We start from the raw sequence: 13131 nt of genomic DNA, 5'->3' as shown, positions 1-13131 counted from the left end.
TTTGCATAAATCCAAAACAACTAAATTCACTAACAAACCCGACATTATTCATTTTAACTTATTTAAACATAACAACTTTTGAACTTTAACTACATTAGTTTTGACTTAATTCCAACAACTAAATTCACTAACTAACCCGACATTATTTATTTTAACTTATTTAAACAACATAACAACTTTTGAACTTTAACTACATTAGTTTTGACTTAATTCCAACAACTAAATTCACTAACTAAACCGACATTATTTATTTTAACTTATTTAAACAACTTAACAACTTTATAACTTTAACAACTTAACAACTTTTTAAAGCTAAGTGTCAACACTAGATGGACACAAATCGATTTTGTAAAAAATTCAATTTTGTCATCAATAGGATCAACTAGTGTTGGTACTTATGCTTAACAAACACTCGATGGACACAAATTAATTATCACAAAATTAAAGTTAAGTATTAATACTAGATGGACACAAACACATTATTCAAAACAATTGTACTTGAACTTGAGAAATTTAGAAGCACCAACCTTATCTCCAACTTTGATGAAAGAAGCAATATAGTCTTGTATCAACATTTTTAGATGTTGAGCTTCTTCAGTTGCATTATAAAAGTTATTAGTTATATATAAAGTGCAAATCCAATAATTAGTTATATATTCATGGTCTAATTAAGTTCAATTAGTTCAAGATCTACAAAAGTTAAAGCTTAATTAATTAATCAATATTAATTAATTAAGTTCAAGTTCTAGTTAATTAGTTGATCAAAATTAAGTTTATATTAATTTCTAATTAAGTTTTCAAGTTATTATAAATTAATTAAGTTTAATATAGTTCTAATTAATTTATATATAGTTCTAATTAATTAAGGTCAATAAGATTTTCAAGTACTACAAAATTCTAATTAAGTTCAAATAAAATCCAAGTTCTAATAAGAATAAAAATTAAGTTCTAATAAATTAAAGTCAACAACATTTCAAGTTCATATTCCTAATTAAGTTCAATTTATAGTAAATTCAAGTTATAATTAATTATAAGTTCTAATTAAGTTGTAATTCAAATCCCTAAAATTTCAAATTCAAACTAGCTAGATAGTGTCCCAAATTCAAGTCCTAAAATATCAAATATAATTCAAACTAGTCCTAAATTTCAAATTCAAACTAGTCTTAAAATCACAAATTCAAAGTACTCCTACAATTCAAAAATCAAACTAGTGCTAAAATTCCAAATTCAAAGTATTAGTAGTCCTAAAATCTCAAGTATAATTCAAACTAGTCCTAAATTCAAAATTCAAACTAGTCTTAAAATCACAATTTCAAACTAGTCCTAAAATCCTAAAATATAACTAGTGCTAAAATTCTAAATTCAAACTAGCTAGCTATTCCTAATCCCAAATTCAAACTATTAGTCCTAAAATCTCAATAATAATTCAAACTCTGGTTAGTCCTAAAATTCGAAAATCAAACAAACTTAAATAATACCCAAATTCAAACAACTCCTTAAATTATAGTCTAATTCAAACTAATCCTACAATCCCAAAATAAAACTAATTAACTCAAGAAATACCCAAATTCAAATAAATCCTAAGATACCTAATTCAAACTAACCCTAACATTAAAATTTTCAATTCACTCACTAACTAATAATCCTAATTCAAACTAACAATCAATAAACACAAATTCAATAAACTAATTACAAATAAATAGCTAAAAAAAAAAAATATAGTGTAATTTGAAAAAATATGGATGCATTATTAAATCCTTACCTTAAAAGAGAAGGAGAGATTAAAGAGAGAGGAGAGGCAGGCGGCGGCGGCTGCTCCGGCAGCACTGGAGAAGCAGGCGGTGGCGGCTAGCAAGCGGCGGGTCCAGCGACAGCAACGACGCAGTGGTGGTGGTGAGGAGTGGAGAGAAGGAGGAGATTTCACAAATGGGGAAATGGAGAAACGAGGGAAAATCGTGGATCTATTTTTAGATATTTAATAAAAAGCGACGGACAGCGTCTCTATGTCCGTCACTTTTTTAAAAAAATGTTTGACCAATATTTTGACCAAAAAGTGACGGACTAAGAGACACTGTCCGTAGATTTCTTAAAATATTTGACCATATATTTTTACCAAGAAGCGACGGACATAAAGATGTTATCCGTCGCTTATTTAAAAAATAATTAAACAATTAAAATTAATAAAAAGCGACGGACGGCGTGGCTTTTGTTTAATTTATAAATAATTATTTTTAATAAAAAGCAACGGACTGCGTCGCTATCTATAAAAAATAATTAATTATTGATTATATATATATATTTGGCGTAAAAATCCGCAAAAAAATAAATTATTTTTATTAAAAGCGACGGACAGTGTGGCTAATGGCGTCGCTTTTTGGAGCGACGCCATCCGTCGCTTTTACTTTCGTCATTTTTTAGCAGTTTTTTTGTAGTGTAACTTATGGGTGCAAGTAGTCTTGTTTATTGTGCTATGTGTTGATGCATGATGTAGTATAATGTGATTATACATGTTTGGTGTGCTTGCTGATTGACTCGAGTACCATGTATGATATGATTATATATGGTTGGCTCGGATATCACGCCTAGTATGATACTACAATTTGGGTAAGGTTCCCTGAGAGGACAATGTATGTGCTTGAGGTTCCATAAGAGTACCGATATTTGGATCATGTGAGACATGTTATGCATTGGTTAGTTTTTGTTTGTCGTTTTCATGTCATGAGACTGATGTTCTTGCTATATTGCATATTGCCTTGTGATTGCTATTTAGTCATGAACTACACTAACTGCATGATCCTACCAATACACTGTGGTTTGTGTGCTGATATTGTACTTGATTTTTTTTTATAGCAATTGATAAATCAGGAACCAAAAAGAGTTGATTTTTTTTTTGTATTTCTATGTTTTACAATTGATAAATTATCCACTATTTATATACAAAGATACATAAATACAAGCACGATTCTAGAACAATATCATATCATATCTTACACAATATCATTGGTGTGATTCTGCATAGTTAAAGTAGAATATTGTCCTAGATCTTTTAGAATCATATAAGATATTTAGAATAATATCTTATATGATCAACATCCCCTCTTAAGTTGATGATACTTATCAAGAAGCATTAATTTGAATAATATGAGTTGATGCATGCTCCTTGTCATTGCTTTTGTAAACAAGTCTGCCAATTGATTATGAGACGTGATATGTCGAAGATTAATAACTTGATCAACAACAAGTTCTCGAGTATAATGTTAGTCCACTTCGATGCGCTTTGTGTATTCATAGTGGATCAGATTTGTTGTTATTTTCATTGCACGGGTATTGTCAGCATGTAATGTAGTGGAGCCATCAATAGAGATATGAAGTTCTTCCATCAATTGACGTGTCCACACAATTTTAAAGCAAGCTTCTAATATTGATCTATATTCTACCTCCGTTGATGATTTTGAAATTCTTGGCTGCTTATTGCACTTCGATGAGACAAGTGATGCTCCGATTAACATGCGTCATCCTGTCGTAGATTGTCGCGAGTTTAGACATCCTGCCCAATTTGCATCTCCATACCCTTTGAGATTTAGAGATGATCTTGAATGAAATAATAGACCTCGATTAATTGTACTCTGAACATAGCGTATAATTCTGAGGAGGGCAGAAAAATGATGTTGGCAAGGATTTGTAACAAATTGTCTCAAGACTTGAACTGGATAAGAGATTTCAAGTCATGTTATTGTCAAATAAATTAGATAACCAATGAGCCTCTGGTACAATATTGGTTTTTCAAGAGGCTCATTATCATCATTTTTGTACTTCACATTGATCTCTATGGGTGTGTGTGCGCTACCTTCTGATCACTTAGACATGCTTGTGTGACAAGATCTTCTGCATACTTCATTTGGCTTAGCATGATACCATCTTGAAAATATTCAACCCCCAACCCCAAAAAATATGTTAACCTGTCAAGATCCTTCATTTTGAAAGTTGCATTAAAAAAATTCTTGAGTTGTACAATTTCATTCTCATCATTGCCAGTTATAATTATATCATTCACACAGAGTAGTAAAATTGTCATATCAGTATTGGAGTGACAAATGAATAATGAATAATAAAAAAACTAATTGGGAAAATCCAGCAATGGTAGATTGAAACTTCTCAAAACATGCATGTGGTGCTTGTTTGAGGCCATAAAGATATTTTCAAAGATGACGAATCATATTTGGTTGAGCCTTGTTGTACCTTGGAGGAGGCTTCATGTATATAACCTCATGTAGTTCACCATGCAAAAATGTATTTTTCACATTGATTTGATGAAGTTGTTACCATTAGATGGATGAAATAGTGAGCAACACACGAGTCGTCGTCATCTTCGCAACTGGAGCAAAAGTCTCCTCATAGACCAACTCATATTCTTGTTTATATCCTTGAGCTACTAGTCGAGCTTTGTACCTCTCCAATGTTTCATCAAACATAATTTTCACAAAATAAATCCATTTGTTTTTAATAACAAAAGCTTCAGTCGGTTTAGATATCAAATCTCATATTTTAAAGTGGAAAGTTTCTCTTACATTGCCTTCTTTCAGTAGTCATGACTTGATGCTTATTGGTAATTAATTGGGACAAAAATAGAATTCAAAGTATCAAGTAAGGCATAAGATCGACCGTATCTACTTGGAGAGTATCTATATCGATCTGAAACAAATATTTTACGTTCAGAGTGATGGAGAGAAGAAATAGAAGAATTTATTTGGTCACTTGAAACAGTTTCACCATCAGAATCATTATTGTTGTCGGATGAATCCATGAAAGAGATATTCAATTTATTAGGCGACAAAGTACTATTACCTAAATTATCCATACGAAATGTATCTGATTGATCGGGATCATTAGTAATGTCATTAGAGTCTTCGTTGGGAACTATAGGATTTTATACATGCTAATTATCAAATTTGTACAGAGATGAGACATATTCTGATATTATTGAAGAGGTAATAGGTTAAGCAAACAAATGCTCAAAGAAAATTACAAGTCTGAAAACAACAAATTGATCATAACAAAGATTACCCTTTTGAACATCATTGTAATTCAGGAAAACACACCTCACAGGTTTTACAAATAATTTATGACATTCATGTCTAGGCAAATGGACAAAACACAAGCAATCAAAAATTTTTAGATGAGAATAATCAAGGACTTTACCAAAAAGAACAAAATATGGACTATCATCTTTGTTAATGGTGATGGTGTTTCTATTTATTAAACAGACAAAATTTGAATGGCTTCAACCCAAAATATTTTAGGAACATGTGATGTATCAATAACAGCTAACATGGTTTTTAGAACATGCCTATTTTTCTTTCTACAATCCCATTTTGCTCAAGTGTATGGACAAGAGTGTTCTGAGGTATTGCCTCTCTTTTTGAAAAAATCTATGAGTTTAGACTTCATGTATTCCCCACCTGAATCAGATCAAATTTTTTTTATTAGTTTATTGAACTGAGTCTCAACATAGGTGAAAAATCATTGTATGATTTTAGAAACTTACTTTTGCTTTCAAAAAAGAACATCAATGTATATCAATAAACATGATCAATAAACAAGATAAAATATCGATACCCCAATCTAGATAAAACTTGTGCAGGATCCCATACATCACTGTGAATCAAATCAAAAGTAGAGTTGTATGAAGTAGTACTATAAGAAAAATGTATTATGGCTTTTGAATTTAGCATAATTTTCACAAGGAAACTTTGATGAAAAAATTCATAATTTCTTATTCAAATGAAGACAATATTGTAACATGGAAGAAAGTTTTTGAGCATGTAGATGCCCAAGATAATGACGCCACAAGTACCATAATTTATTTGAGTTAGTGATGTCTTCTTTAGTGGAACAAATATAACATGCATGGTGAAGTATTTCAAACATGGACAACTGGAACATTCTCCAAACTTTACAACCCTTGTCTATCACCTTCCCTGTCTCCATATTCTGAGCAATACAATCAAAACGTGAGAAAACAACAAGGCAATTCTGTTCCACCATTTGTCCAACTGAAATAAGATCAACAGTGAGTTTGGGGGAAAAAATATTAGTGAAGCAAAATGATTTTTCAGTCTTAGAGATGAAAATTAGATGATTTTCTGAAAGAGTTGATAAAGTGTAAATTATGAATATCTCTTATCATATGGTTAGAAGAAGTCGAATTTATATGCCAAAAATTTGAATTCTTATTTAAATTCTTACCAGGATAGGCAACAGTGAGAACACTGAAAATAGCCCTGCAGAAAGAAACTGCAAAATCTTGTATCATCTTTTGAAGTGCTTTTGGATTCAAAGAAGATGGTGGTGTGATCTTTGCTTGACTCGCATAAGCTTCAAATATTTGATAAGCTTTGTGCTTGGTTTGATGCGTGTTTGAGCATCGATTTCACTTCAGAATTATATGGTCAGACTTCTTACAATAGTTGCATATATTTCTTTTCTTGTAATGTGACGCAATATGGTCATACTCTTTGCACTCAAAGCATTGTAGTCCAGACTTTTGAAATGGGCTATAGGTATATGATTTATGGGTACCTTTTGATGTATACATAGCAACGTCAATTGTGTAGGACCAATTCATGGATGCCTGAGTATTAACGCGTGTCTCCTCACGAATGAGTTCTCCAAAAACTACATCAATGTCTAGAAGAGTTTCTCTATTAAGAATGTTAACTCCAATAGGCTTAAAGTCAGGTCTCAATTTCATAAGAAATTAGACAACTCGAGTCTTCTTCCTCTCAACATAACTTCTTTGAAGCCTGTGGAAGAAAGATTTCCTACAAAGCTTTGGTCTTGTTTTGAGCAGATTACCATAAGTCCCAAATAATAAATCTAGATGTCTTTATCTCCTTGCTTGTATTTCGAAAGAGTATGTTCTAACTCAAAATCATGAGCATGATTGCATTGAGAATATACCTTTTTGAGATGCTTTCACATCTCTATTGTCAAGTTGAATGGACGCAGACTGAGTGCAACATCTGCATGTAAAGAATTGAGGATCCACAAAATGACACGAGCATTGTTAGCGTGCCAAATTTATTTTTATTTGTCTTCTGGTTTAGTTGTTCATCCACCCAAGATTCCGAACAAGCTTTGCCCTTGAACAAAGATCCGGAAATGAAATTTTCACGTCGGATAATTTTTTTCATCAAATTTGATAGACAAAATGTCGTGAGAATGTGACTCCATTAGAAAGATGAGATATCCAATGATAGAAATCAAACAACAATAAAGAGCAAAAAGTATAGTTTATGGGGGAAAATAGGTCCTTATACCATGATGGCAATTGGTAAATCAGGAACCAAAAAGACTTGAAAAATATTTTGTACTTCTATGCTTTACAATTGATAAACTATCCACTATTTATATACAAAGATACATAAATACAAGCATGATTCTAGCACAATATCATATCATATCTCTTGCACAATATCAATGGCGTGATTAATGCATAGCCAAAGTAGAATATTGTCCAAGATCATCTAGAATCATATCAGATATTATGAATCATATCTGATATGGTCAACAATATTTTCTTGTTGAGTCCAGCGAATCTTCTAGCAGCTGATCTGAAACCTCAGTTGAGGAATATCTGATGCGAATCCAAGGGTGAGTTTCGTCTTTCAAGCTTCGAGGGTTTCATCCATATTTTCTTTTCCATTTGTTCGAACACGAATTATTAATTGACTTAGTTATATTTAGTTTGGGGGTTGCCTCTCTAATTAGATTGTTTAGAGTTTTGGTATGGTGACTTTCATATCATAGAGGTTGTTTTCCACATTGATTGTTTTTAGATTATTGAGTTGAGTTTATGGGGACTCAATTCTTTTATGTCTACACCATTTTCCTTGTTTTATATATTTTAGACTTGGTTTTTAAAAAAGGTTTTGGGTTTGGTTCGAGTTATAGTTGGTTCTTCCACCGATTTGCTTATTGTGGATGCCACTCACGACGATATGAATCGTGACATAAAATATATAACAAGAATGTAAATATCAATAATACACGTCGACTAAAAATACTAAAATGAAAAATCCAACTCATAATATATAGTACGAAAAATGTTATTTTGCTTAAGATCAAGTATTAAAAAAATATTTCAAATATACATTGCATACTAGGTTGCATTATCAAATTACATATTTCATGAGAAATAATTTTTGTACATTACTAAAATTCAAAATTCCTACATAACTTATCACAGACTAACCAAAGTATAGCCCTATACATAATATATATATATATATATGTGTGTGATCACGAGATGTCACGATAGTGTGTACGGTAGAAAGGTAAAAAGCAAATTGATCATGCATTAGGAATATTTTAAATAATAATATATTTGAAATAATGATAGATATTTATTTTTCAAAAAAAGAATAGTGATGGAGAGGAAGAAAGGCACGTGTAGAAAGAGAGGAAAAAAAGAGAGGACTGAGAAGTGAAGACAAAGGTGACGGCTGTAGTAAAGGGGGAACTCCAAATTCCCCGTGAAAACTATTTGGATTCATCCAAAATTTACAAAAATATAAACATCTATCTATAATTTTTTTCCCTCCACTACTTTCCATATTATAAATGCCTCCATATAATTAAACTATATATGCATGGATTATTACCATCTCACTGCTAGATGCTTCTTTCTAAATTTTAACTTCCACTAATTATTTTATTATATTTTCCATAGATTGGTAATTTTGAGTTTTGACGCGTAAAATATAATCTAGTTGGAAAAAAAGTCTTGTCCATGGTAATTTCATTTTTTATACTTGACATGACCCTTAGGTTGTTAATAATATATAGCTAGCTAACATTTTGAACTACTTTTATAATGTATTTTAAATTATATAGAGTGATAGAAGAAGATATTTTTATGACATAGTTTTCCTAGTGGCAAGAGTAGTAAAATTATGTAATTGGCCTATAAACAATTTTCATGGTCAAAAGTCAAAACCATTGTTACACACGTTCACTCTCATTAATGGGCGTGGGTATTAATTAATGATATTAGTCATATTACCATGAAAAAAATGATTTTAGGCATTATATATATATATATATATATATCCCCTTCCGAAAAGAGCCTCAAGTTATAACAAGGCATCCTAGCTAATTACTCTCTTCGATCTAAAATAATTGATATTTTAGTTTTGGGTATAGTGCCATGTCTCGCCATTTTGCCAGTCAAATTTTGCATCCGAATAGAGCGGAAGAATCTAGAGTTGTGGAGAGGCAAAGCGAAACTCTAAGTCCGTGACAACGGGACTAAAAAATGAAGTTTGACTAAAATATTTTTGTGGTAGGTTGACATAACTATCAATAAAATTTATAGATGAATTAGGAATGTAGCAAGGGTAATTTTGAGAAAAAGAATTAAATACCTTGTTGATTTTGTGAAACATTAGTCTTTTGGGACCAATCTTTAGAAGCTAAAACATCAATTAATTTTGGACAAGGGGGTGCATTATTGATTATTTCGATTATTGCACATCCAACTCAAGTAACGATAAATAATCCCCTAAGTAACAATATTCAGTTACTTATGACAATTTACCGTATTATGCCATGCTACATAAGAGTTGGTAAGTAAGTAAGTGGCGGTGATACTCCACTTAAGATAAGAAGTCTCACATCGATAAAATACAAGAGAAATATTGGGTATATAAGTAATCACACATCACACTGGTGTCAAGTATTAAAGCCTGTGTGTTTTGGCTCAGAACAGATCATATCACTTGTGGGCTGAGCTGCTATAAAATGGTATAATTAAAACAGACCTTATACGCTAATGACATGTTTTAAAGTTATACGAATTTAGGCCCAGAAAAGACAATATCACCCTTATCGAGAGGATTATACCCTTGTAATTGTAGGTTAATGTTTATTGTTTTTGTCGTGAAGGATATTGAATTATTTATTTATGTGTTTCTTATCCAAAGGGCATCTTTTTTTTATAATAATGTATGAGAATAAGAAATGAACTTGTGATGGGATGAGGTGTCATGGAAGCAAACAAATTAAATTGGGGATATTGATATGAGAGGAGACCTCCTCTCTTATTATTACATACTTTATTTAAAGAGACTTAGCTTTTGAGCTGAGGAAGAGAAAAACATTAAATCTCAGAAAAAGATCAATATAATGGTATCGAGGGAGCAGAAAAGAGCCTCAGTGCTGCATGACAAATTGCAACTTCTTCGATCAATCACTAAATCTCATGCTGTAATTCTCGACTCTCATCCATTCTACATATATTTACTTTCTCTTCTCATTCTTCAACATTTTTTTTAAAAAAAATTGGGCATAGGGGAAGAGAATTACGAGATGGGGAATCAAATCCTAACTGATTAGGTGAAAGTTTAAATAGTCAATCAACTGATCAACTACTAAAATTTCTCTGATTTTTCATTGATTTAGTCTTTTTGGGTCAATTAATATCTTCCTCATCTACTCCGCACCTCAAAGAGAGTAAAAAGGGGAATTAGACATGACATGACATGACATTTATTTGTTCTTTCTTAATTCTATATATGTACACATTCATTTTGTTATACTTTTTGTAGTAGTAAATAGATGAATTATTGATGAATATATATACAAGTACAAAATTACCAAGTTTGAGGTTTCTAATTTTTTAATTTTGACCCTATGAATTGTAGATTTATATTGCTTCTTTAATTTGTTGCAATTCCCAAGTCCAAAGTGTGACTAATTAATTTGCATTTTCATGCAGCTTAGTGAAAGCTCAATCATAGTAGATGCATCAAAGTATATTCAAGAACTCAAACAGAAAGTGGAAAGGCTAAATGAAGACATAACTACTACTACTACCCCTCAAACAAATTCAAACAACAAGACTTCTTCATGGCCAGTAAGTTTTGACTCATCTCCTTTTCTTGACTCTCTAATACTTAAACTTTTTCCAACATATAAAAGTGATCGATCGATCGATGATTCTGTATTTTGTTTTCCAGCAAATTGAAGTGGAAACCCTAGAAAAAGGTTTCTTAGTAAATGTATATTCAGAAAGAAGTTGCCCTGGCTTGCTTGTTTCCATATTACAAGTTCTTGAAGACCTTAGCCTTAACGTCCTTGAAGCTAGGGTTTCTTGCACCGACACCTTTCGTTTACAAGCATTTGGGGGAGAGGTAATTATTCCTTCATCTACGATTACTATTCAATTTTTTTTACAAAAACAAGTGTGTAAAAATTTCATTTCTTTCATGTGTGTTTGACGAATAATTAATCAGTTATTTCTTGACAAACTTGTAGGATGAAGAAACCATGATTAATGCCCAAGTGGTGACAGAGGCAGTTTTTGAAGCTATTAAGAACTGGAGTGAAAGCAAAGAGCAAGGCTAATTAATCAAATATATAATATAGTTTAATTAGCTATTACTATTAATTATTACTATCATCTCTCTTTTCGTTTTCTCTTTAATTTTAACTTTCCCGATCATCTTCCTAGCTAGCTATGATAGTTATATTAATTATCGATAAGGAATTATTGGCTAGTTCATAATTAATTCATCAATTTTAATGGTCAAAGATCATTCATTTTTCCCAGTCAAATGACTCTCCACGGTTCTATTTTCACGTCACATGTGTAATTACAATTTCAAAAAATAAAAATAAAAAATCCCAGCTACTCTTTAATTATTTATTGTGTATACTCTAAATTAGTTTGCTTCTATTTTGTACAAGTTGAATAATTTTATCCCTATTCTTTCAAGTAGTACTTCCTATGTCAGTTTATTCAAATTTAGTCTCCATGAAAGTGGGAAAGGGATAGCCCTTCTAGCTACTTAATTATGTGTGTCTATTACAAGAAGGTACAGTAATTAATTAAATTACTTAAAAGGGACTGATTAATTTAAGCAGATCAAACTTAATAAAAAAATAATTATTATGAGTTGAGGTTGTTGTCTGAGGTACATTAAAAGACAATTTGAAGTGTGTGATGCGTGTATGTGATTTAGACACTTGCTGGTGTTTGTGTTTGTTATATATAATAATTTAAGATTCTAAATGAAAAATAAAATAAGAAAAACAGATATTCAAAAATAATAAATGCTGGCTATTTTACCAACTTTCTGCTGACAACATTTGTTTGAGAAACGCAAAATCTACATTTTATCAAGTACAGTTGGGCCATTCTTGACAGCCTAATATATACCTGTGATAAATGCCAAAAGGTAATCTTTTACATTCAGAAAATGGAACCCTAAGTAAGAAATATGGTTTTTAGTGCAACATTTTTTTTCTTCAATTATTGATGATCACTCATATTGAATTTTCCTCCTCGTGATACATACTAGACAGCAATACTAGTACTAGATTATATTATTTATTAACCATGTGTTAACGGTAAATTATCCAGGATCGGTACTTGGTATCATATGGTATATATAACTCCATATCGAAGGTCATATAATCCTTTACATTGCCTAATTTTTCTATATTTATGCCAAAAATGAATTAAAAGGTATGTATCCTATTATTGAATTTAGAGTAGACACACATATATGTATATATGCTTAGTCATATAAGTATCATGACAATGATGAGTATTAGAATTGAAATTCATCAAATGAGATCTAGGTCAAAATGCTTAACATGCTTGAATTAATGAGGAATAAAAGGAGTTCTATTTTTTGTTAAATGCTTTCATTAAAATAAATATTTGGTATTGTTATGATCAAGGTTAAGTTGGCATGCGCGAACATGATATGATAGTAGTTTAAGCTACATATAAATTATTATTTTTATATTATCATGTTATTGGAAGGATATATTATATAAACGGGTAAGTTTTCTTAAAATATAGAATCTATAATCTTGAAAATAATACAAACTTGTTAGGCGGTAAAAATCACCTAATCATATGAAAATTCATAATTCTTTACATTTACGATATGTATATAATTTAAACCAAGTAAATATTGTCAAACATGAATTTGTGGGGGTAGAAAGGAGAAATATGCAAGTATGAGCTCTTTTATCATTCCTTTCCTATTCATTGAAACATGACACACACTCAATTAGCATCACCACCCTTTTCTTCTCCTCCTTTTCTACTTACTCCCC

The 13131-nt window shown here is 31.0% G+C and overlaps 1 protein-coding gene across 1 annotated transcript; it reads left to right on the top strand.

Moving 5' to 3' along the window:
• Positions 1–10023: 10023 nt before the first annotated feature.
• On the top strand, positions 10024–11515 carry LOC102583721 (transcription factor SCREAM2-like). The gene is made up of 4 exons (XM_006366517.2): positions 10024–10266; positions 10778–10915; positions 11019–11192; positions 11317–11515. Exons 1-4 carry the CDS (start codon positions 10186–10188, stop codon positions 11404–11406), a joined length of 483 nt encoding a protein of 160 aa, XP_006366579.1. The 5' UTR covers positions 10024–10185; the 3' UTR covers positions 11407–11515.
• The last annotated feature ends 1616 nt before the right edge of the window (positions 11516–13131 follow it).

Source organism: Solanum tuberosum, unplaced genomic scaffold (assembly GCF_000226075.1).
Source record: "Solanum tuberosum cultivar DM 1-3 516 R44 unplaced genomic scaffold, SolTub_3.0 scf00660, whole genome shotgun sequence".
NCBI lineage: Eukaryota > Viridiplantae > Streptophyta > Magnoliopsida > Solanales > Solanaceae > Solanum > Solanum tuberosum.
This window is presented reverse-complemented; position numbering and strand designations above follow the sequence as displayed.

Bases quoted from the DNA above. Each gene is read 5' to 3' on its own strand.
- LOC102583721 (XM_006366517.2), top strand. From the start codon at position 10,186: ATGGTATCGAGGGAGCAGAAAAGAGCCTCAGTGCTGCATGACAAATTG. The intron at 10,916-11,018 runs GTAAGTTTTGAC...TTTGTTTTCCAG, and splicing joins ACAAGACTTCTTCATGGCCA to CAAATTGAAGTGGAAACCCT. The intron at 11,193-11,316 runs GTAATTATTCCT...ACAAACTTGTAG, and splicing joins TACAAGCATTTGGGGGAGAG to GATGAAGAAACCATGATTAA.